This window comes from Mastacembelus armatus, chromosome 10 (genome assembly GCF_900324485.2).
Source record: "Mastacembelus armatus chromosome 10, fMasArm1.2, whole genome shotgun sequence".
Lineage (NCBI taxonomy): Eukaryota > Metazoa > Chordata > Actinopteri > Synbranchiformes > Mastacembelidae > Mastacembelus > Mastacembelus armatus.
Genome location: NC_046642.1, coordinates 14,645,744 through 14,669,762, shown reverse-complemented (window position 1 = coordinate 14,669,762; position 24,019 = coordinate 14,645,744). Strand labels below are relative to the sequence as shown.

General features: G+C 40.5%; 2 protein-coding genes across 2 annotated transcripts; one reads left to right on the top strand and one right to left on the bottom strand.

Moving 5' to 3' along the window:
- The first annotated feature begins 725 nt into the window (after nt 1–725).
- Nucleotides 726–15,034, top strand: atp7a (ATPase copper transporting alpha). Its single transcript, XM_026329882.2, has 23 exons — nt 726–982; nt 1,821–1,951; nt 2,991–3,486; nt 4,000–4,770; nt 5,038–5,250; nt 5,354–5,517; nt 5,743–5,904; nt 6,035–6,111; nt 6,391–6,613; nt 6,768–7,001; nt 7,119–7,210; nt 7,677–7,804; nt 8,312–8,466; nt 8,557–8,691; nt 8,923–9,117; nt 9,232–9,414; nt 9,498–9,711; nt 9,890–10,036; nt 10,129–10,271; nt 10,525–10,728; nt 11,512–11,629; nt 11,732–11,834; nt 13,094–15,034. The coding sequence occupies exons 2-23, from the start codon at nt 1,832–1,834 to the stop codon at nt 13,365–13,367; spliced, it is 4,551 nt and encodes a 1,516-aa protein (XP_026185667.1). The 5' UTR covers nt 726–982; nt 1,821–1,831; the 3' UTR covers nt 13,368–15,034.
- Nucleotides 15,035–18,473: 3,439 nt separating this feature from the next.
- Nucleotides 18,474–23,468, bottom strand: sfxn1 (sideroflexin 1). The gene is made up of 11 exons (XM_026329884.1): nt 23,381–23,468; nt 21,559–21,728; nt 21,299–21,469; nt 20,819–20,917; nt 20,639–20,714; nt 20,211–20,296; nt 19,978–20,105; nt 19,804–19,853; nt 19,490–19,539; nt 18,883–18,930; nt 18,474–18,702 (listed from the first exon to the last, which is right to left on the bottom strand). The coding sequence occupies exons 2-11, from the start codon at nt 21,720–21,722 to the stop codon at nt 18,606–18,608; spliced, it is 969 nt and encodes a 322-aa protein (XP_026185669.1). The 5' UTR covers nt 21,723–21,728; nt 23,381–23,468; the 3' UTR covers nt 18,474–18,605.
- Nucleotides 23,469–24,019: the final 551 nt, after the last annotated feature.

Here is a 24,019-nt window from a genome sequence, read left to right as displayed (position 1 = left end):
GTGACTGGGCAACAATAATCCAGTCAGGTGTGAAAATGGGAGGGAACAGCTTTCTTGGTGCCTTCATCTGTTAGGCTCACACTTTATTTCAGCTGTGTCCTTGGCAACTCCACTGCTATAAACAATGCCTCATCTGTAAAGTATAATCTAGTACAGTCCAAACACAGTTTATACTAATGTTAACCTTTGTACAGGGGCAAGGGGGAAACATTTTTTATTGCCAATCTTGAAGCAACAGCTAGTTTGATTGATTCGTTTGTAATAAAAAGTTACTGCTATGTTGGTTACACTAGTCAGCATTTAGGTGGACTCATGTCTCATTAATATAGTTTATAAAAATCTTAGTTACTTCGGGAACAAGGATTTTGAAGTTTTCAGTCCTCTTTATTCAATTTGCAATTCATTCTACAATTGCATGACCAAATTGCACTTAAATAGTACACTGAATACAGAAGCCTGAAAACTTCCATTGAAAAATAGTTATATTTGCAGCAATTCATTTTTTTTTTTTTAATTTTACCTTTGGTTTAAAGTTAATAAGAATTTACCAAGCATCATTTCTACGCCACAGATAAGATGTAAAAGCCTGATTCTGGTCTTTACTAAGGTTTTTTAAAACCTCTGGTGCTACCAGCTGAAGCTGAGTCTTATGAAGCAAACAGTCTGAGGGCAACATTAGCTGTTGCCATGGAGCTTCCTGGCGTAGCTCCGCCCCTTGGCACTGAAGTACCAGTGTGCACCCGTCTGTCACGTCGGCATGCAAAAAGCAAACGAAAACAGTGTTGTAGATAAATTTTGTGATAACAGGGGAAGGAGTATTTGTTTAAACACTCCCTGTTGTCCCTTAGTAGCATTACGATGCTGCTACGTGCCCGTCTTGTTGTTGTTTTAACGTAGGGCGAAGAGAAGACGCTAGCTAGCTTGCTAGTTTAACGTCAGCTTAGCCAGCTTCAACACTATAGTGTGCGTCCGTCTGACTGAGGTAAGAGTTGCGCTTTTCTGTCCGAGCTGAATAACACTAAATGTGTTTTAACAAAAGGAACAGTTTGTCTAATATGACAACGGAAGATACGTTTATTTGTTGCTAAGTAATCAATGTACATTTAGCAACAGACAAGCTAATGTGAAGTTTACCTATCATTTAGCTTAGTCAAGCTAGCTTCCCGTTAGCCTCTCAGCCTCTGTGGTGAACGGCTAAATGAAATGAGTAGCAGTAACTTAACTTTTTACGTACCGTTAACTCTTTCCGTAGCTGATTTTATATAATGAATTACTGCCTTAATCCCAAGAATCACCTAAGGCAGGTAACGTTACATGTTGACATACTTTTACAGTAATGTAAATAGTATTAGTGAGTGAATTGCATGTGTCTTCCCTTAGACTGATATTTGATATATTGGTTAGTCATCGACACCCAATACCCTGTTAGTGTTCTGCCCTGAATTCATTAGATATCTCAGGTGTAAACCGTAATCAAATCTGAGAAATGTTTGACTATGAGAGTCGTCATCTTGTGGTTAAAGGACTTTAAACGGTCCACGGGTCTTCACATGGTTTTAATGTGACAAGTGTCCCTCAAAACTCAAAGAGAAGATGACAGTTGTAATGGTTCAGTTAAAGACCGAATTTGTACCAGGGTACCCCCACCATCACCATCAGTTTTCAAAGAAAGTAATAAGATCTGCCTTGCATTAGCCCCAAAAAAGCAAGGAAACACGGAAATAGTAGTCTGCCTGAGTGGTTTACATTTTTTGTATTTTTGCATATTTTGTACAGAGAAGCATTCTTTTATTTCCATTTTGCCTCTTGTTTCCTTGTAGGGTAAGCAATCATGACACAGAAAGTCGGTCTGTATTCAGTTTCCCTTGGTGTGAAGGGTATGACTTGTGGCTCCTGTGTCCAGACCATAGAACAGAAGATTGGGTCTCTCCCTGGAGTGATACATATAAAGGTAAATGCACACTTTGTAAACATATAAGAACATATTTTTTACATTTGCTATTTATTTTTTTCATGAAGTGTGGTTCTCCAAAATTTGACTTCACATTTCTCGCATTGCACTTCTCGTTCAAAAACAGGATCTAAATTTAACCTAGCAAAGCACTTTGTATTTTAAAATTGAATATTAGAACCCTGTGGAAAAGGCAAATATGTTTATCTTAACTAGATTTTCCTTACTCCCTCAGGACTAGCTGGTTTGTTTTACAACTAAGTAATATCAATGGAGGCAAGAGGGATGGCTGTGGTCTTATATGTTGTTTTTTGTCTGTTTACCCCTCAGGCTGAGGTTAAATGAGAAGATAACGTAATAGTGTGTTCCAGATAGTGCTCTGCCCTTTGCAGGACTGTGACAGCAGATCAATATGCAGTCTGTACCCACAGGAAATGTTATTTGTGTCTTGAGAGAATTTAATGTCTGGGTCATTTTATGTTAATATATAAAGACATGATACGGGAGGAGTGAATAGATTTCTCTTGGTAGAACAGTCTGATTCTTCATTCTCAGAGAAAAGGGCTAATCCAACAGGCAGACACACACCCTCACATACTATTAAACCCCCACTATAGTTTGTAACTTATGACTCAGTCAGATGATCTTTTCAGTGTGTCACATGCTCCCTTACTGCTGAAGAAGGAGAACTAAGGGTCATCCTGCATGTAGAACAAGCTTACCAAGGCCATGGACTTATTTTACCCTTTTTTGTTTTGAAAAGTCCCATTTTTGCAACAAAACTTGCCAGATTTTCAATATCCCTGTAAAAATGCCATGAAATTGAAATGGAATTGAAGGAACTGTGTGCAATCACAAAAGGCAACCATTTTCTTTATATGGTATCTACATTACTCCATACTTAAGGTTTAAGTTACATGGTCCTATTGATAAGTGAAATGCTGTGGCTATAGACTGATTTTATTTTCACATTTGTTAATATATTCTGTTATAGTATGTATAATACTTGTAACACCATAACCCGTCTTTCATTTCGTAGGTGTCTCTAGAGCAGAAGGATGCCACTATCATATTTGACCACAACCAGCAGAACCCAGACTCTCTGTCTGAGGCCATTGAGAGCATGGGCTTTGAATCAGAGTCGAGCATTGCTACTCCAGTCTTTACAGATACCCATCTCATCCCCACCTCAGACCTGACAACTGCTGCCCAACAGGAGGCTTTGGAGAAGCTATCCCATATTCTGGGAGTGCTCAGTGTCAGAGAGAGCCCAACTCATGTGGGTCTCACTGTCAACTTTGTTCCTTCCCTGATTTCAGTACAGCAGCTGAGTGAAGCTGTGGCCAGTATAACTCCTCTGGAAATCCCCACACCCAGCAGCTCTATGCAAAAAGGTTCAACCTTGTCCCCATCTCACAGCACAGAAGGAGGAATGGAGCTTATAATGTTATGCATTAAAGGCATGACCTGTCACTCCTGCATTACCACTATTGAAGGGAAGATTGGAAAACTGAAAGGGATTCGTAAGATCAAAGGTGAGGTGCTCAACCCATTCACAACCTTGTAGTCCTGTGTTACCTCACGGTGGAGGTGGGATCATGTATACGAGTACATGTAGATGATGGCCATACAACCCTCTAGGCAACAATTGATTTAGCCTAAGTGACCGCCAGAGGCAGTGGACTAAAACATGAGCAATAAAAATGTACACAAGGTGCTTACAAGATTAAGGCTGCAGGCATTGCTGCCCATATAGCTGTATTATATAACAGAAAAATGGTATCTCCCAGCTTCTGATTAGCTGAACACACCTGATCTAGGTAATCAGCAATGGCTAGGGTAGGGATAGTTGGAAAACAAGCAGGACAGTGGCCTCCAAGGACCCGGATTGGGTACTCCTGTGTTAGGCTGAATGTTGAAAATGTCAACATGAATGTTATCTAGTATTATATTTAGTGTACTTCATTGTTTATAAATATCTACAGCCACTTCCTGTTCTCATTAACGAGAATTGCCTTCTTTTGTTGTTGTGTCTTAATTCTCCACAGTTGTTTTAGAGTCTCAGGAAGCTACAATCATGTACCTGCCTTACCTCATTACTGTCCAAACCATCATTGATCAGATTGCTGTAGCTGGCTTTGAGGCTTCTGTCAAATCCAAAGGCCGTCCTCTGCAGCTGTTTCCGAGGGAAGTTGAATATTTTGTTGATTCTCAAAAACCGACTGCTTCTCCACCATCAGAGACTTCAGAAGAGACAGAAATCTTTATAGACACAAAACTTGTCACGCTCAGGGTGAAAGGCATGCACTGCCATTCCTGTGTGGTCAACATCCAAGACAATATCTCCCTGCTGCCTGGTGTCTCCTCTGTGGACGTCTGTCTTGAGGAGGAGAAAGCTTCCATCTGTTATAATCCACTAAAGGTCACAGTGTCTCAGCTGCAGCAGGGAATAGAGGCATTGCCTCCTGGGAACTTCAAGACTCAACCCTGGGACTCCTCTGACCCTGTCTTATCTTCATCCCCCACCCGTCGCATATCATCACTTCTACCTGCAGGAGTAGCACAGGCCAAACCTGCTGTTTTTAAACCATGTTTTACCCAGCCTCTGGCGTCTGTAGTTACCATCCACATTGAGGGCATGACATGCAACTCCTGTGTTCAGTCCATAGAAAGCATGATCTCTCAAAGGAAGGGGGTCGTGTCAACCCAGGTTTCTCTGACTGATCACAAGGGTGTCTTTGAGTATGATCCCCTACTGACAACACCAGAGGAACTAAGGGAGGCCATAGAAGATATGGGCTTTGACAGCTTTCTACCTGGTGAGATATTATATGGTGTGGTTGTTGAGTCAGCAAGTTTCTGTTGTTTAATGGCTAAAGAAGTTTTATTTTAGTGTTTTGACTAGAGAATTACCTGGAGTCTAAAGTCTCACATTGTTTCCTTGGATGTCTCTGATATGTATGTCTTATACATGCAGTTTCTGTTAATGCAGCAGAGCCAGCAAGAGTACTTGAACTTTATGATCAGACATACTAGCTTATTGAAAACTTTTCTTCCCTTTAGTAACTATAATTTGTTGTCCACAGAAACCACTTCTCTGCTGCCTGCATCCAGTCCCAGTCTATCACAGTCTTCAAGTCTAGCACCTGTGAAAGATAAGGAGCTGGACAGTGACCTACACAAAGAAACCCCTCAGCAATGCAACAGAGACAAACACTCTAAATGCTTCATCCAGATTGGAGGGATGACCTGTGCATCCTGTGTGGCAAACATTGAGCGAAACCTTCAGAATGAACCTGGTATGTAAAAATAGTAAAATATTTACACATTTCACTAATATTTACAGACCTCATTTACTGAAACTAGAGGTTTAAAGAAAAAAAAAATCTTAATGTTGTGCAGGTATCGCCTCTGTTCTGGTAGCACTAATGGCCAGTAATGCTGAGGTGCGTTATAATCCTGAAGTCACTGACCCTGAGAAGATAGCTGAGTGTGTGAAAGAGCTGGGCTTCACCGCCTCTGTCATGGAGAACTATGAAAATTTAGATGGGAACGTAGAACTAGTGGTGAGTCAGCATGAGGCTGCATTGACATTCTGTTTGTGTTGTATTAAGAAGACAGATAATATAAACAGTAATATAATACATTATAAAATTCATACACCTTTGCATCTTGCGTATCATGCATGCAACCTGGCATGAAAGGAATCATGCCAGTTCCTTACGTCATTCTTTGTTTAATATATGTTTGTGTCCCTTTTTCTACTTGTGCTCCTCTTCACTTTCTTTCAGGTCAGGGGAATGACGTGCGCCTCTTGTGTTCACAAAATCGAATCCAATCTTATGAGAGAAAAGGGGATTATGTATGCCTCTGTTGCCTTGGCAACCAATAAAGCCCACATTAAGTATGACTCAGAAATTATAGGCCCAAGAGACATCATCAAGCTGGTTGAGGTATTATTCCTTCCTTTGACTGTTTGTCACCACAGAGTGGTATTCATACAAACTAGTGAAATGGTACACATTTGAAGTGCTAAATTACAAGTGTTTGAGATGTGATCAATAGTTTTGCTGTTTTTCCTAGAATCTGGGCTTTGAAGCATCTTTGGTGAAGAGAGATCGCAGTGCCAGTCACCTGGACCACAGCAAGGAGATACGACAGTAAATATACTTTTTTTTTTTTGCATATAGAAGGGGCAATGAAGGAGATTAATTGTATTGTTATAACTTCATTTTGAGCTTGATCTGTTTGCAGTAATACTGTATTTAGAGCCATACAGGTAAAAATGTGGTATATGTATGAATGCATTGTTTGTGGGGTGATGCTTTGTATAGTGATTACTATAGGAGTATATTCACTCTGTCGAACAATAACAAGAATTAAAACCTGAACACAAAACAAAATGAATCCATTCCTAACTTACAACTTCACTTTTTAAGGTGGAGAAAATCTTTCCTGTGGAGCTTGATTTTCTGTGTGCCTGTGATGGGCATGATGATGTATATGATTATCATGGACCACCAGATGAATGTTTCACATCAACACAATTATACAGTTGAGGACCGCAATCACTACCACTCCACCATGTTCCTGGAGAAACAGCTACTCCCAGGCCTCTCTATCATGAACCTCCTCTCGTTCCTCTTTTGTGTGCCTGTTCAGGTAATTCAAAAGGATTAATTCCTGATTACATCAGGAAACATGACACAGTGGTTTCAGCAGCTTCAGTTTTAAGCCCTTATTCAAGAAAGGGGAAGTAGTCTGAATGAAACTTTTGTGCTTCTGTAAGAAGTTTTTCTGTTTTTTCTCATCTTAGTTTATTGGGGGTCGCTACTTCTACATTCAAGCCTATAAAGCAGTCAAACACCGATCTGCCAACATGGATGTGCTAATAGTGCTGGCTACCACCATAGCTTTCACCTACTCACTGGTTGTCGTAATCGTGGCCATGGTGGAGAAGGCAAAAATCAACCCTATCACCTTTTTTGACACACCACCTATGCTATTTGTCTTCATCTCCCTGGGACGCTGGCTAGAACAGATAGCCAAGGTTTATCTCATTATTATTTATTCATAATATTTAATTTATTTTTATAATATGTAGAAATGGAGGACCTTTGTTGAAATTATTAGTTATTTGCGTTCTGTGCCTGTTTCTACCATCCAGAGCAAGACATCTGAGGCTTTGTCCAAATTAATGTCTCTACAAGCTACTGAGGCCACAGTGGTCACTCTCGACAGTAACAACTCTGTTCTCAGGTACTCATGCACACACTTTGTTTACTAGAACCTTTCACTTTAGTTAGTTTTAGATTTCAGCATATCTAAATGTTTGCATTTGAATGTTAGTAGAGAGGTGTGCAAACAAGAAGCAAGGGTTTTTGTTTTTTTTAGAATAATTTAAATATTTTTTAATTGCCCCCTGAGATACAGAGTTGACCTTCAGTTTGAATTGAAAAATTCTTATGAAAACACACTAGCCACTTCTAAAATCTTAACATACCATAAGTACAGTAAGATTTTGTAGTAGTAATACTAGTTGTTGTTTTTTCCATCACATTGGCTTTTACTTAAAAATATGACATTAAAATGGATAATCTATCTGGCACTGATATTTTCTGAATTTCAGCTCTTGATAAAATTCATCATAATTATTTTATGTACTGAAACATATATTTACAGTGTAAATTCTGTAAATAGTTTGACATTCCTATGTGTTGTTCAGTGAGGAGCAAGTGGATGTAGAGCTGGTGCAAAGGGGTGATGTGGTAAAAGTTGTCCCAGGAGGGAAGTTTCCAGTAGATGGGCGGGTCATTGAGGGACACTCCATGGCTGACGAGTCTCTTATCACAGGTTGGTTCCTTTGCCAAGTGGCTGTTAAAGAGATCTGGTTTATATACACACTCCAGCTTGTCTGAAATGTATGTCATTTAGCTGTTTTACCATTTCAGACAAGGTGAGCAATTTGCAATGAAGACAATAAATGTACACATCGCTACTCTGAACAGAAAGAGCAGGAAAACATTGCACAGTTTGATTTCAAACATGAATTTTATTGCTTTATTGCACATAAGATTCTGTGTTGGTGAAATCTGCTTTTCCCAGGTTGATACAGATCAATGTGATTTTTAGAAGTAATATATCACATTGTATTATTCAATCCAGAATTATTTTAGAATATAAAAAATATCGATTTCCATCACTGTGTAACATGTTTAGCTACTATTTGAGCTGTGGTTTCTGACAGAACACCCATATGTTCTTAAGATGACCTGCACCTGTTTTCTGCTGCCTTGTATTACTGTTTTTTGTGGGTTTTATTTTTTATTTTTTTGACCAGCTGTCTCTTTGTGACTCCAGGTGAGGCCATGCCAGTGACTAAAAAGCCTGGCAGCTCTGTGATTGCAGGCTCCATTAACCATAATGGTGCTCTGCTAGTCAGTGCTACACATGTTGGCAAGGACACAACACTGTCTCAAATTGTCAAATTAGTGGAGAACGCTCAAACTTCAAAGGTGAATGATGTGGTTTGTGACTTGCACTCTGTATACCTGCTACAAATGTAACGTTGTATGTGTTTTTAATATCTGGCATTTTACTTTTAGGCTCCCATCCAGCAATATGCAGATAAGATCAGTGGCTACTTTGTACCCTTTATCGTTGGCATATCTGTCCTTACGCTGGTTTCCTGGATTGTCATTGGGTTTTTGGATTTTTCTCTAGTGCAGAAATACTTTCCTGTAAGTGTTTTTTATTTAATCTTAATATCTTAATAATAACTCATTAATAATAATTAATATCTCAATAATAACTATATACTTATAGTATAGAGGCAGAAATGAGAAAATATACATAAATTCCTGCAATGATCCTTTTTTACTGATATTAAAAAATAAGACATGACTAAAATAAATAAATAGGAGTTGTAAATAATTTGAAATCAAAGCTAACATCCCATTTTCTTCCTGCAGGGTTACGACAAGAGCATTTCCATGGCTGAGACGGTGATTCGATTTGCCTTTCAGGCCTCAATAACAGTGTTATGCATTGCCTGTCCATGTTCCCTTGGCTTGGCTACCCCGACAGCTGTAATGGTGGGCACAGGGGTAGGAGCCCAAAATGGCATCCTGATAAAGGGAGGAGAGCCACTCGAGATGGCACATAAGGTGTCTGAATGATGATATTCTTACACCTCTCCACCATTTCCCTGTATACCTCTGGATGTCAGTGTGAGTGAATTGATAATAATGCGACATTAATCCAGACAATTTTATGTGCAGGTCAAGACAGTGGTGTTTGATAAGACGGGGACCATCACTTACGGTGCTCCAAAGGTTATCCAAGTGAAAATAGTTGTAGAAGGGAACAAGATGCCTCGTTCCCGACTGCTGGCCATCGTGGGTACCGCTGAGAATAGCAGCGAGCACCCGTTGGGAGCAGCAATCACCAAATACTGCAAACTGGTAGGTGTCTCTTAAATCTACCCCCCCCCCCTCCTTTTTTCCTTTTTTTTTAAGTTATCTTAAACCTCCACTACTGTGTGCAGGAGCTTGGCACAGAGTCCCTTGGCACATGCACAGACTTTCAGACAGTCCCTGGCTGTGGCATCCGATGTAAAGTCAGCAACACTGAGAATCTGCTCAAACAGGCGGACAGTGACAGTGAGGACAACAACCAGCGCAACAGCGTCCTTGTTCAGATCATTGATACCCAGATAACCACCAGCTCCCATCCACTTACCATGGATCCACAACCACTAAGCAAGTTGCAAAATGCAGTTCTAACACATTGTTGTAGTCATTTATTTGTGATTGTTTTACCTTATTTAGAAGTGTTTTGTTTGTCTTTCATTTATAGACTTAAATAGTATTAGTGAACTTTTCCTTGTTTAATTTTCCTTACTATTGTGAGTCTAACCCATGTTATCTTAATTTGTAGACCCTATCCAGACAGCTACCTACGTTGTCCTGATTGGCAATAGAGAGTGGATGAGGAGGAACTGTCTTGTGATCAGACCTGATATAGATGAGGCCATGACAGAGCATGAGCGCAGAGGACGCACTGCTGTGCTAGTAGCTGTAGATAGTGAGTGGTACTTATTATTTAAGTGATTGTCTAAACTGTATGGAGAAAAAATGTTTGTATTCTTATTGTCACACATTTTCATTTGCTGTCAGATGTCCTGTGTGCGATGGTAGCCATAGCAGACACAGTGAAACCAGAGGCTGAACTGGCAGTACGCACTCTGACCAACATGGGGCTGGAAGTTGTGCTGATGACCGGAGACAACAGCAAGACAGCACGGTCCATTGCTGCTCAGGTAGTAATAGTGTGTGTATAAAGAATCTGTTAATTTAAAAAAAAAAAAAAAATTAACCCTATTACAATGTTTTTGACTTCCCAAATTTGTGCTTTTATACACACCTTCCTGTATATGCTAAAATAGAAATAGATGAGTATTGTTTGAGAAAACAAGGAGAGATATTTTAATATTGCCATTTTTTCGTCATATTGCCAAGATCTGCTTTTTTTATATGATGTTGTTTGATTCTTTCATTCCGCTTCTCCAACAGGTGGGTATCAGGAAGGTGTTTGCAGAGGTGCTTCCTACCCACAAGGTGGCAAAGGTGGAACAGTTGCAGGAGGGTGGGAAGAGAGTAGCCATGGTGGGTGACGGTGTCAACGACTCTCCTGCTTTGGCCATGGCTGACGTGGGCATCGCCATAGGAACTGGGACAGATGTGGCCATAGAGGCAGCAGATGTGGTTTTAATAAGGGTGAGAGTTTCAGCTTAGAGGATTTTTAAAAGCCTGTGATGAATTTAAGTCAAATAACTATTTATCATTGTTGCAACTGTGTAGGACTACACATATCTAATGATTCTGATTAATTTCTCTGTTCTGTCAGTCAGCCAATTTGTACATGGCAAACCTGGTGTTCCAGCCCATAGAAGTATTGTAAATAACAGATTAATGTGCCACAGTGTCATACTGTATGCCAAGTATATATTATACTGTATCATATGTCATCACTGATACAATAATACAGATATTATACCATATTTTTGAAAGGCTGTTGTACTGTGTTAGGTAAATTCTTTTTAACAAATAGACTCAGAGGACGAACTTCGGTAAGATTATATAGAAGTTTTACTTGCAAGGAGTAACAGTCACACAGCACCTTGGTACAGCATGAGAATCACTGGCCCTTAGCTGGGCAGCACATCATTTTAATACTATGATACAAACAGTCATGTGATAGAAGAAGAAAGAGGAGGCAGTTTCCCATGAAACTGCAAAACATCTGGGTTTCGATACTAAGTGTCTTATCAGAAAGTGAAGGTCAGAACAGACTGACCTTAGGAAGAGGCAAGAGGTAACAGGCCCTACTCAAAAGTGTTTTTGACTTACATTAAAGTAAAGTGGATTAATAAACTTGAGGGTAACATTTTAATTTCTCTAACACACTGCATATGTTTTAAGCTCCTTAAATTTATAACTAAGGACAACTGATCTAATATTATTACTGTCATCATGGAGTTTTCACTGTTTTCCCTACAGAACGACCTCCTGGATGTGGTGGGCAGTATTGACCTCTCTAAAAAGACTGTAAAGAGGATCAGGATTAACTTTGTCTTTGCTCTTATTTACAACCTGGTTGGCATTCCCATTGCTGCTGGTAGGTGACTGCAAATGGCTTATTTAAATGTTCTCAGCACACTGATGATGGTCACCACAAAAGCTTGACCACAATAGTAATATGACCCTTCTCTGTTCACAGGTGTGTTCCTCCCCATTGGTCTGGTGTTACAGCCATGGATGGGCTCTGCTGCAATGGCACTGTCATCTGTCTCAGTGGTTTTGTCCTCTCTTCTTCTCAAATGGTAATGAGATATTTAATACTTTGTTGAGAACACATGTACCTGTGTGCTTGTTTTCTCCTTTTTAAGTGTTTTTTTCCCCCAGTCACTCTATATTTACAGTGAGGGGAAAAAAGTCTTTGATCCCCTTCTGATTTTGTACGTTTGCCCACTGACAGAGAAATGATCAGTCTATAATTTTAATGGTAGGTTTATTTGAACATTGAGAGACAGAATAACAACAAAAAAATCCAGAAAAACACATTTCAAAAAAGTTATAAATTGATTTGCATTTTAATGAGTGAAATAAGTATTTGATCCCCTATCACTCGGAAAGATTTCTGGCTCCCAAGTGCCTTTCATACAGGTAACGAGCTGAGAGTAGGCGCACTCTCTTAAATATGCTAAAAAAAAAAGCACATGTACAGGCCCGTCTGAAGTTTGCCAATGAACATCTGAATGATTCAGAGGAGAACTGGGTGAAAGTGTTGTGGTCAGATGAGACCAAAATCGAGCTCTTTGGCATCAACTCAACTCGCCGTGTTTGGAGGAAGAGGAATGCTGCCCCAAGAACACCATCCCCACTGTCAAACATGGAGGCTGAAACATTATGCTCTGAGGGTGTTTTTCTGCTAAGGGGACAAGACAACTGCACCACATCAAAGGGACAATGGACGGGGCCATGTACCGTCAAATCTTGGGTGAGAACCTTCTTCCTTCAGCCATGGCATTGAAAATGGGTCTTGGATGGGTATTCCAGCATGACAATGACCAGAACAAATGGCCAAGGCAACAAAGGAGTGACTCAAGAAGCAGCATATTAAGGTCCTGGAGTGGCCTAGCCAGTCTCCAGACCTTAATCCCATAGAAAATCTGTGGAGGGGAGGGAGCTGACAGTTCGAGTTGACAAACATCAGCCTCAAAACCTTATGACTTGGAGAGGCTCTGCAAAGAGGAGTAGGACAGAATCCCTCCTGAGATGTGTGCAAACCTGGTGGCCAACTACAAGAAACGTATGACCTCTGTGATTGCCAACAAGGGTTTTGTCACCAAGTACTAACTCATGCTTTGCGAAGGGGTCAAATACTTATTTCACTCATTAAAGTTCAAATCAATTTATAACTTTTTTGAAATGCATTTTTCTCGATTTATTTGTTGTTATTCTGTCTCTCAATGTTCAAATAAACCTACTATTAAAATTATGGACTGATCATTTCTTTGTCAGTAGGCAAACATACAAAATCAGAAGGGGATCAAATAATTTTTTCCTGTCTTTTTCCTAGTTACACTAAGCCCAGTGCTGAGAAGTTGGAGGCCCAGCTGTGTAACAATCGGCAGCAGGGCAGCCTGTCTGATGTCAGCATCCACATTGGCATGGGGGAAATGCGTCGTCCCTCACCCAGACTCAGCCTGCTGGACCGCATTGTCAACCGCAGCCGAGCCTCGATCAACTCCCTGCGCTCTGACAAGCACTCGCTCAACAGCTTGGTGCTCAGTGAGCCCGACAAACACTCGCTGCTGGTGGGGGACGAGGTGTGTGAGGAGGAGGCTTGCTGAAAAGGTAACATTCAAAGACTTGTATGCTGGAGTGCTGTGATGGCATTTATTCCAGGCTGTAGCACACTAAGCTTGAAAGGTTACATTGAACAAAGACTCGTCCATCTGCTGTTGGTGCCTCAGGACAGCACCATTAAGAGCTGATATGAACCTTGTTTTCTTTTAGCTCAACCAGCCAATCACATGCGCTTCAGCAGAGCCTGCTGAAATGATTCCCTTTCCTTCAGTCCATCTTTTGTGAGTCTCTTTTAAGGTCACTACCTTTGACCAACCCTTTGACATCTTCAGTCTTGAAGTAGGTGTCCACGTTTCAGAAGCAGAGTTATGATCGACTCTGCCACTGTGGGCATTTGCCAGTACAATCTTTAACATTACTCCAAAGAGCTTTTAACTGTTTTTTTTTTTTTTCCTTGCAAGAGTGGACACTATACACTTATTTTAACAGACTTCCTATAAATGGAAAATTCTAACACTGTTGTATAATTGTATTCCAGAGTATTTATTTTACCCATATTTATCTTTTTCATTTTATCCGATGTGAAAAATGAAGTTGTAATCCAAATGGCAGTTTTTATTTCCACTCTCCCAAAATGTGTTACTGAGCATGCTAAGACAAAGGCTGTTTGTTTTTTTATGTAGACTGCCATTGAAGCAAGTAAATGTCAATGTGACCCAAGTGCCAACTGAAATGCCACTTTGGCAAAGTCCTGCACATTCCAAAGATAGCACTATATGGAGGTTACCTTGGACTTCATGTGCAAAGTGTGAAAGGAGATATGAGCGGCTTGAAGCAGAGAACTGAAGAAAGCTAAAAGCTGTGAAAAGTGATGCCAGCTATAGAGGAGTCTGGCCTGGTTTCGTCTACTTGTCTCAACACTCTTTGATTGATGATATCTGATATCTGTCAATGAATGTGAACGTTAATATACTTTCAAATTTAAAAAACAAGTTGATACATGAATGACATTGTTCTTTGATTATTCTGTTTGCTTGTTGCATAGAAAAGGTTTGTCTTATGAAAAGGCCAAATTATAAATGTATTTGTGTTCTGTCAAAACAGACCAGGTGTTACTGTTCCTGAGAATTTCATATAGTGATGTAACTGTTTTCATTTATCAGCTTTTGTTATACAATGATTATGATCTATGGTATTGCACTTAATCAAAGAAACATCTTTAAATCTAGTAGGACAGGAATCAGAGCAGGATCAACAGACTGAGCATATCTGTCTTAATGGTGTCACCAAGCAAGTTACTGAGACACAAACCGATAAATTACTTAGACTGTTATATAAAATCATTGTAAAATTTTGAATTTACAATTACATCCTGCAGGTGTAGACAGTGGCATAAAGTAATTACAAAGATTACATATAGCTGTGTCTAATCAGGACATAATCACTCACTACAGTTCAATTATTCCTTGAAGTCCAAGCTGCTCTAGTTTTTTTTTTTTTTTTTTACTGATTGTTAAAAAGGTCCGTCAGTTTGTCTTGCTGCTTTTCTACGATGCATTGTGTGCTGAGTGAAGTTATTTGTTTTTGTGCTTTGATTTGGACAGGCTTCAGCTCTTACACAATGTTGCAAATTAAGCAAGTCGATGTTTGCTGTCTTTCATAGTTCTTCTGAACATTATGTGCCTTGGAATAAAATGCCTTTGTAATGTTATTTGGCTTTGTCCAGTTTAAACCAGTAGGTGGTGCTGTGCAGCCAAAAGGTAATCATAAACAGATACAAGATTTCATTCACTTTATTTCATCCAGTTAGTCTAAACATTACATCACCTCAGTGCACCACAGAAAAATCACATACCATTTTTTGTCATCTTTTTAAAAATAATAATGTCATTGAATGCACACTGTAAATGACTTTTCCCTCAAGTCGGTTTGTATCGCTTTGGCTGTGTTGTTTCATTTGGTAGTTTGCCATCTGTGAACATGTTATTTATCAGGGAGTTAAGCTCATATTGTTTCAGCACATTAAGAAGGAATTTGTTTTCAATAGGGACACTGAAGTAATGTGTACCACAGGGCAGGTGTAGTATTTATCACCATTTCTTACTCAACAATCAATCTACTGAAAAGCAGTGTGGTCGTGAAACTAGACAGATTTAAGTTTTAAAAATGTGCAGCATTTAAAATCTGTTAGAACATTGTGCTTTCCTGAACTAACCTTGAGCATTAGAATAACACACTATGCTAGGGAACAGATTTGACTCAATCTAAAATAACGTTACTTTTACAGTGATATATGTTGTTTTACAGTATATTAAACATTAAATACATTATAGAAATTGCACACCATTTTAAGCAAAGGATGAAATCAAATCAATGTCGATAAGCATCTGATATATTCAGATTTTAAATGTAAACATTTGCATTAATTGTACCAAATTATTTCAGTGCATACTGGGTCCTTAAGATACATGAGGACAGATTGCTCAACTATTTAAATACTGCTGCTGAGTTTTGTGGCTTCTAGTCTTTTTTTTTTTTTTTTTTTTTTTAAAACTCTGATCCCTGATTTGAAAATGTCCAATGATATATCTGATATGACACTGTCCTTCATTTCAGTAGCTGCTATGCAGCACGCAAAGCTCAAGGCTGAGAAATATGGCAACATTTTAGATAAATGTGATCTATTACCAGACTGCACCTGGTTCATCTGTGGTGCCGTGCACTGATGTAAATGATTTCTCACTTTAAACGCCAAATCTAATGAAACACAAATCTGATCCTAGATATTAGATAGGAATTTCCACTTATCCTCACACTATCCCAGATGAAATCAGTCAATCTGCAAGTGGATTTAAATGTGATTCTATGTGTAAAGTTAAAATCACAGAGTAGTCCACATTATTAAAAAAATACTGTTTTTGACATTTTTGTAACCAAGTAATGATGTCCATAACTACTGTAGGCTCCACATTTAGACATACAGTAAATATATGATAACACCTTGGAAACAATACATAAAACACTGTGTGATACTGTGTAAGGCATGAATGAGTTATTGAAGTTTTAGAGGGATCAGATATTGTAATCAGAAAATCCCGGATCAACTATTGGAGGACATTTGGTCACCACTGTCCTGAATGTACCTTCAGTGTGACTAAATACAGCACATTCAGTATGTATCCAGACCCCATCACTTACTGCCCTCTAGAATTTAAATTGATAAAATTGCCATTTTAAGCATAAATCTGCCTCAATAACCCAAAATGTGAAGTGAAATAATATTTAAAAATGTCTGCAAATTTATCAAAAATCTGAAACTGAAATGTTTTATTACCAGTACATCCATCCATCCATTATCTACCGCTTAACTTGGAACATCCCAGTTTGCCTAACTCCAACCTGCATGTATTTGGATTGTAGGAGGGAGCTGGGGAACCCAGAGAAAATCCACACAGACAGCGAGAACAAACCCATGAGATTCAAACCCAGAACCTTTTTGCGGTGAGGCGACAGTGCTAACCACCACTCTATCTATTGCACATTACATCCTTTACTTTATTCAGACTGTTTACTGTGGCACTCCAAGCTGGGATCAGGTGCATCTTGTCTGCTTTAATTTTCCTGGAGATGTGGCAACAACCTGATGGAGCCCACCTGTGGCAAACTGAACTGATTGGGCTTAATTCAGCAAGACACATCTGTGTGTATAAGGGCTCACATGTCACACTGCATTTCAGGGCAAAAACCAACTCATGGAGTCCACGGTAAAACTGCAGTGAGGCACAGATCAGGACAGTACTGAAGGTTTCAGTGCTCCCAGTACCACACTGGCCTCAATAATTGTCAAACTGAGTAACCAAGTAAGAAGGTCCTTGGTGAGGGAGGTGACCACCAACCCTTTGGTGATTTTACCAGCATGTCAGGAGTCCTCTGCAGAGATGGAAGACCCTGCAAGAGCGAGACTATCTCAGCAGCTCTCCATCAATCAGGCTTTTATGATGGGTTTGCTGGATGAAGCCACTTAAGAGTAAAAACCCTGGTCTGATGAGACAAACTCTGAGCAGAACACCAAGCACTACTCGCTGACTGCCCTGTAGACCGTCAATGGACAGAGCTGAAGATGGATGGAGTTCACAGACCCTTCCCATCCAATGTGACGGAGCTTCAGAGGATGTGCCAGGACAAATGGAATAAACTGCCCAAGTCCAGGTATGTGTAACTTGTAAACTAAACCAAGAAGACTCAAAGCTGTAATTGCTGCCAAAGGGTCTTCTGCAAATGAGATTTCAGTTTTTTACTTTGTCATTCTAACTTTAAGTGTAGGTCGAGGAGCAAAAATGCCAGTTTTATCAATTTAAATCCTACTACACAGCAAAGTGTAAAAAGTGAAGGGGTCTAAACAATTTATGAAGCCGCTGTATACAAAAAAATAAAAATGAACTGGCTTCCAACAAGGCCGAGGTTAAATCCCATAAGGCTCATGCGAGGAGTGGTTTGTTCATGCGTATTTGGAAAGCAGAATAGATTGAATGATAAACAGCAATTATTAAGACATCAAATAGCACCGTGTTGGCCCATCAGTGGCTGCCACCATCATAGCATCACATTTTATAGGGTGGATCCCTGGAGGACTGGTCGTCAGATTAATGATTAGATGTCTAGAAGAGGCTCACTGAGTATCACTCATTTGGCAAACAGAACAGAATTGAGGTGAATACTATTGTTTGAAGCAACACTGTCGAGAGAAGGAGGTTTTAATCGTTGATAGAGATCTAGAAAAAAAAATGTGAGTGCAGATTTGGTAAATGCAAATGTCTTTGACTAATTTGATAAAAATCTGATCATGATCACTTATAATCCAGGTAAATAATAAACTGCCTGCCATCCTTGGGTAGGACAGAGTGAAAATGATTTGGCAGCAACATATGATCAAGTGACCAACTTATTAATAATTCTGCACAGGAAAAAAAAAAAAAAAAAAAGTCCACTTAAAACAGTCTCACACGAGCTGCTATATGTGCCGTGATCAACACTGTACGTTTCTCTGGCCCCGTCAGATGAAACCTTCTCTACGAGTTACGATAATATCACACTGACAAAAGCAAACATCTCATTACAAAGAGACTTGACTGACAGAGGGAGTCCTCAGAGATCTGTCTGAATGGTGGGAATGAGGAGACACGAACTTAACTTTGGCACATGGAATGAGGAGGGCTGGCGGAGAGGTGAGGGCCGAGCCTGCAGCTGTGTTATGGCAGTGTTTTGATGACGGGGCTGCGCACTCATAGCCCTTTGTTGAAATAGACCCTCTCCACTCCTGAGTGGTTGGCCCGGATTTTCTCCTGCAGCTCCGGCTCCAAGCGGCTGACTGACATAGAGCTGGATCAAAGGGAGGGATGTTAGAAATGCCGTGGTTAATGGGCCCAATGCATGTACCGTAGGCGAGTTCAGGTGAAAAAATAAAAAATCATGCAAACTATGCAAATATTCTGCTAGTGCAAAGACGAGGTTCTCACTGGTTACTACTGGATTAGTGTCACTGTTGAACATTTCACTCACCTTTTCTGAGGGAACAATGCACAGCACAGTGGCGTGGCAAACACCAGGCTGAAAAAGAAAAGCAGATTTATGACCCATACAAATTTACTGCTCTGATGTCACTGCAAAGAGCCAATTCAGTTTTTTTTTTTTTTTTTTTTTTTTTTGGTCAAAGGAAGCTTGTGTGTGTTTGTGTATGTGTGTGTATATCTGTGTGCACTAGCAGGATGTACTCATGTCTCTTAAGCAGAATTAAAGACTTGTTACATGTAATTTTAATCGCTCCTTCTAAGCTCGAAGTCACAGGACGTGAAGTGGAGCTAAAACATCAGTGGGAGGAGGGATATATGTAACTTGTCAGAAGAAGGTAAACAGGATTTGGTGGTGTGTTTGCTGAAAATCCAGAAAGGTTGAAAAAAAACCTGCCTGCTGCTAATGCGAGTGAATTTGACGAGCCACAGGTTAGATCTGTGAACTCGTACAAAACGTCAGCACATGAAATCCTACAGCAGCATTCAAAGTGACATAAATTTAAAGATTACTGTGAATCCTCATTCTAGGGAGTTTGGTTGAAATTCCAGAGCAATTTCACGAGGGCTTATCAGGTGGAGCATCTTTGACAACTCACCAGAATCCCACCAGGCTGACTTGAATAGGTGCACTCATCCATGGGAATTTCTGAAAAGAGAAGACCCCCCCAAAAAAATGAGAGGCACAAAAGCAAACGGTGAATTCCAATACTAGAGGGGCCTCATGTCCTCAGTGCTTGATTCTTCTGATGTGTGATTTGTAAAAAGAGCCAGGTGGCAGAAACACTGTGGAGCATGAGCTTCCTACCATTTAGGTTAAACACTGAAGTCTGTGATGGTGCACTTTAAGTTTAGCTTACTGCAGCAAGTGCGACCCACTCAGGGGATCCAACTAATTCAGAAATACGCCTACCTTCAGAAAGGCCTTCTTCTCCAAATGGTTCATTAAAAATGGAGGGATGGCTGAAAGTACACAAAATATTAGTGCACAATGCATTATCAACTAGAATTCCAAAATATACCAAAGCCAGTGGTTTAAAACTTCTAGTATAGTATATTTAATGAAATGATGCTGATATGTTCATACCCATTCCTGGAGAAGCCATGAGGATTCTGGAGACCACAACCTGAGAGATAGCTTGCTGAGCAGCTTTTGTTGACTCCCCTAACCTGTTGTCATTCTCATCCGTTATGGGAATGCCGTGTTGGAGTTCTCTGAAGACACAGAGCAAACCAAGTTAACGAGAAACCCAGCATAACTTTTCATTCTGACGGGAACGGACTGAAAATCTTGATTTTTTGACACAGTGTCCTCCTCACCTTTGCCTCATCAAGGGGATGTTGATACAGTTAGCAGCAGCTACTGCAGCAAATGGAACGAACCGTCCAATCAGAGGGGAGACGTGCTGCAGCAGGGGGCACAAAAACAAGAGGGAAGAAATGAAAGACTGGACAGCGCAGCCAGTTTAACCTTTCAGACTAGTAGAAGTCTGAGGTTACTGCAGGTTACATTTCAGAAGCTGTAAATGAAGGCTTCTCTGCCATAAATCAGGATGAATAGCATGTAGTCACTATAAAAGCTGACATGACACCAAGCTGATTATAGTGCATGACCCTGTAAATAATATGGCTTTGCTATGACACACACACACTTTTTAATGCGTAGCCAACTTTCACGTCAGCACACTGATGTGGCTGAGGTCAATACATTAAAATGAGATGTGGAATGGGGTTAGATGAACTGATACCTTTGTTAGTGCATTTAGTCCTAGAGCGGTGGCAACTGCCCCTGTGGTGGCAGACACATAAGCTGTGCCAAGCTGACTGCAAACAAAAGAGTCACTGGTCACGTCACTTAAAAAGGTGTCCATGCAAAAACTGCTCAGGTAAAGGGTTAACATGAGCCAACTTCAAAATCAGGCTCTTACCTGACTGTAATCGGTGCATCCCCACTCCTGTTGGTATAATTGACTATCGCGTTGAAAGACTGATTAATCCACTGCCAGAACAACACAGCTGGAGTCGTCCTGCAAGATATACAACAGTGGAGTAATGAGGAAGAGCAGTGCAGCCGGAGGAGTCCTTTGATTCTGTGTTTTATCAGTTTATAACAGACAATCCGACTCATCCTGGTAGGAAAGCACAGATGTTACTATAAAAATCACTGATATCTCTGTTCTATAAAAGTCTCAGTAAGCCATGACAGTATATCCTGCACAGTATGAGCCCTGACACTGATCAGATACCATTCATTCATTTCTCATTGCACATGTGATTTAGAAGAGCTTATTACCATTAGTAGCAGCTGTAGTAGGAATAGTGGCAGTACTCAGAGTGTTTAGAGTTAGATTCATGAGCTTGATGTTACAGTCACAGTCTGACTATATACTTTAAAAGCTAGTTCTCACTTGTAAAATGTCATCATGCATCCAGTGATCGTCATGTTCATTGGAACCTGTGCTGACATGCGCCCAATCAGGATCATTTTCTCCCCAGTATCGGGATGGAAAGCCGAGTCAAAAACATATTTGGCTCTCCACAGTTCATCCTCCGTCAGTCCCGGAGAGACTATACCTTGCCTGAGAGATTGTAAAGAAGCAAAAGTCATTTAATAACAGCCTTGTATGTGGTAATTGGTAGATTGCTTTGCAGCTGCGGTGTGGTTTACCTGTAGTCTGTGATAATTTTGTGCGCGTGTGCTAGTTGTTCGTTGGTGAGGAGGATGTTCCTGGGGTCCGTGACAGTGAAGAAATGTTTGGCCCGGCCTACAAGTGTGCTCTGGTCCCACCGGGGCTCCTTGATGTTTATGGAAGTGGATAGCTCTGCTGCCATATTTATCTGGACAAAGATCACACCAGTTTTATTTTTTTTAAAGGATTTTCTTGATTTAAATCACACTCTCCAAACTGGAAAACTAACCAGTCTAGACTAACTTTCATAGCTGCAGTATGTCAGACAGATAAAAGACAAATATTATTTTCGTTTTTTCCCCCGGCATCCATGGCACTGCTGCAACACCCACCCCAGGAGTTACAGCCCTTCAAGTCTTTGTTTTCAACTGCAGACACATGTCAGTAAAGGGGGATTGGAGGAGAACGCTGCTTTCTAGATCGCCATGCTGCTAATTCAGCATAATGTTGCTATGGTGATGGCTGACCTAACACAAGGGTTGTGAAGCGCTAAATTGCAAAGCTCTATTATGGGCACACACCAACCCCCAAACCGTGGCTGAAAAGCAGATCTTGGGAAGTGACAAAGCCCTCTTCATGCGCCCAGCTGTGAATAGCTCCAGCTTATTTATTATTTCATCAATAAACAGACAAATGCATTATGGGACAGTGAGTTAATTCAATATTAGGGGTTTGTCATCATCACCAGATTAGTCTGGCCAGCACAGAATAGATCCTGCAATAACATAAGACCTGTGGATGTTCATGAGTGTGTGTGTGTGTGGGGGGGGGGGGGGGGGGGGGGGGGGCATGGAGAACAACGGTGTGAGGTCAAAAAAACCCCAGTCTGATCTGGTTTTTAACCATTTGCTTGATGCTCCAGTTAGAGACCAGGGAGCAGCCCTGTCTAAGGGTCTGCAGCAGCATGATGAAACTCCACCTGAAATTGCACCAAAGATGGCTGCTGGACTGACAACTAACATACAACATTTTCTTGGAGGCATGTTTTGTTTTGTTTTTTTCTCCGTTAAATGAGTGAACTCCATGGGTTTTCTCAGAGATCACAACAAAACACACACATTTCTGGGACTATGCAATAAAGTGTGTGTTAGTTGAATGTGTACGGCGGCTGCCTGGCATTTCCTGCTGTTAATAGCACTCATCTGAATTACTAATAAAGGTGACCTGAGGACTGAACTTTGGACTGGCACGGCCTTAGGATATATATATGGACCCTCCGCTGCTTCTGCCCTCACTCTCGACCAATCAAAGGCGGCCTGCGTGGCTACACATTAACCTACCATTCACAACAATGTGACAGTGAGACCACAGACATCGTTCAGTGACGGCAGGTATGTTAACGGAGTATTGATGATGAGTTGTGTCTGTGGGTGAACATGCTCTGTGACTGGATACTGTTCGAACCCGCCGGAGACCAGTCAAATCTGGACTGACTGGAGGTGTTTCTGCGTGTGAACGCGGCGCCGACACACACACACAAAAAGAAAAATCTGAATTGAAATCACCTTTATTAAAAATCCAACTATGATCGTCATTTTAAAATAATCAGACACCACATCTGTCTAGACCCGCAACTGGCCAGCTGTGAGCCCCAGATTCAACTAGTATCAGCCTGCCACATCCACACACATTCAGCAGCCCTCTCCACGTCCAATGACAGAACCCCCCCCCCCCCCAGTCTAAGACACAAGTGCTGCTCCTTTTTAAATGTCGACGTCTGGATGGATCCATTAAATATATCCAGTATATATATATATGTATATATATATACATATATATATATACATGCAGGTTACTTACTGCACTGTGTGCTCCGGCGATCCGTGAGAGGTGTCCCTGAAAGGCTGCAGCCAGCTAATTTTACATGCGGCAGCGTCAGCACAGCCACATCCCGCAGTGTCAGGAAACCTCACCTACAAAGTAAAAGTCCCGTCTCAAAGCCGCTATTCGGGCCCCCAAAACACAGGAGTCTTAATAAAACGTCCCCATAGAGAAAAAAATCTAAAAATGCAGACATCCTCTCGTCTATAAAGCAGTAAAATCTTTGATGGGCGTCTGAGGTGATAAAGTAAGTTTCACTTCGCTTCGTTCATTAAATTGGACTTTTATTTTGAGCAGAGAACTGGTCGTTACATCCGTTAATGCCGCGATGTGTCTGCCGCGTTTATTCCCAGGCAGTAAATCATTAATAACTGGGAAAACTTTGCAGGATTTCTCACACACGGGGCTCTACATACAAAGGCCAGACAATACCCATGTCTTATGAAAATTCAGTGACATCCCACAACACACAAAAAAAAAAAAAAAAAAAACTAAAATAAAACTGTGAAAAAATAAATGACTAACTAATGATTGGTATGCTGCAGAAAAATCAGTTCTGTCCCTTTGGTTCAAATTTGTGTAACGCCAAGCACCTGTAATTAAAAATCAAAATAAATA

Coding starts and splice junctions, on each gene's coding strand:
- atp7a (XM_026329882.2), top strand. CDS start 1,832: ATGACACAGAAAGTCGGTCTGTATTCAGTTTCCCTTGGTGTGAAGGGT. Junction 5,251..5,353: donor AAACCTTCAGAATGAACCTG/GTATGTAAAAAT, acceptor AATGTTGTGCAG/GTATCGCCTCTGTTCTGGTA. Junction 11,835..13,093: donor TCCTCTCTTCTTCTCAAATG/GTAATGAGATAT, acceptor TCTTTTTCCTAG/TTACACTAAGCCCAGTGCTG.
- sfxn1 (XM_026329884.1), bottom strand. CDS start 21,722: ATGGCAGCAGAGCTATCCACTTCCATAAACATCAAGGAGCCCCGGTGG. Junction 19,854..19,977: donor CATGGCTTCTCCAGGAATGG/GTATGAACATAT, acceptor GTGTACTTTCAG/CCATCCCTCCATTTTTAATG. Junction 18,703..18,882: donor GCATTGTTCCCTCAGAAAAG/GTGAGTGAAATG, acceptor CCTTTGATCCAG/CTCTATGTCAGTCAGCCGCT.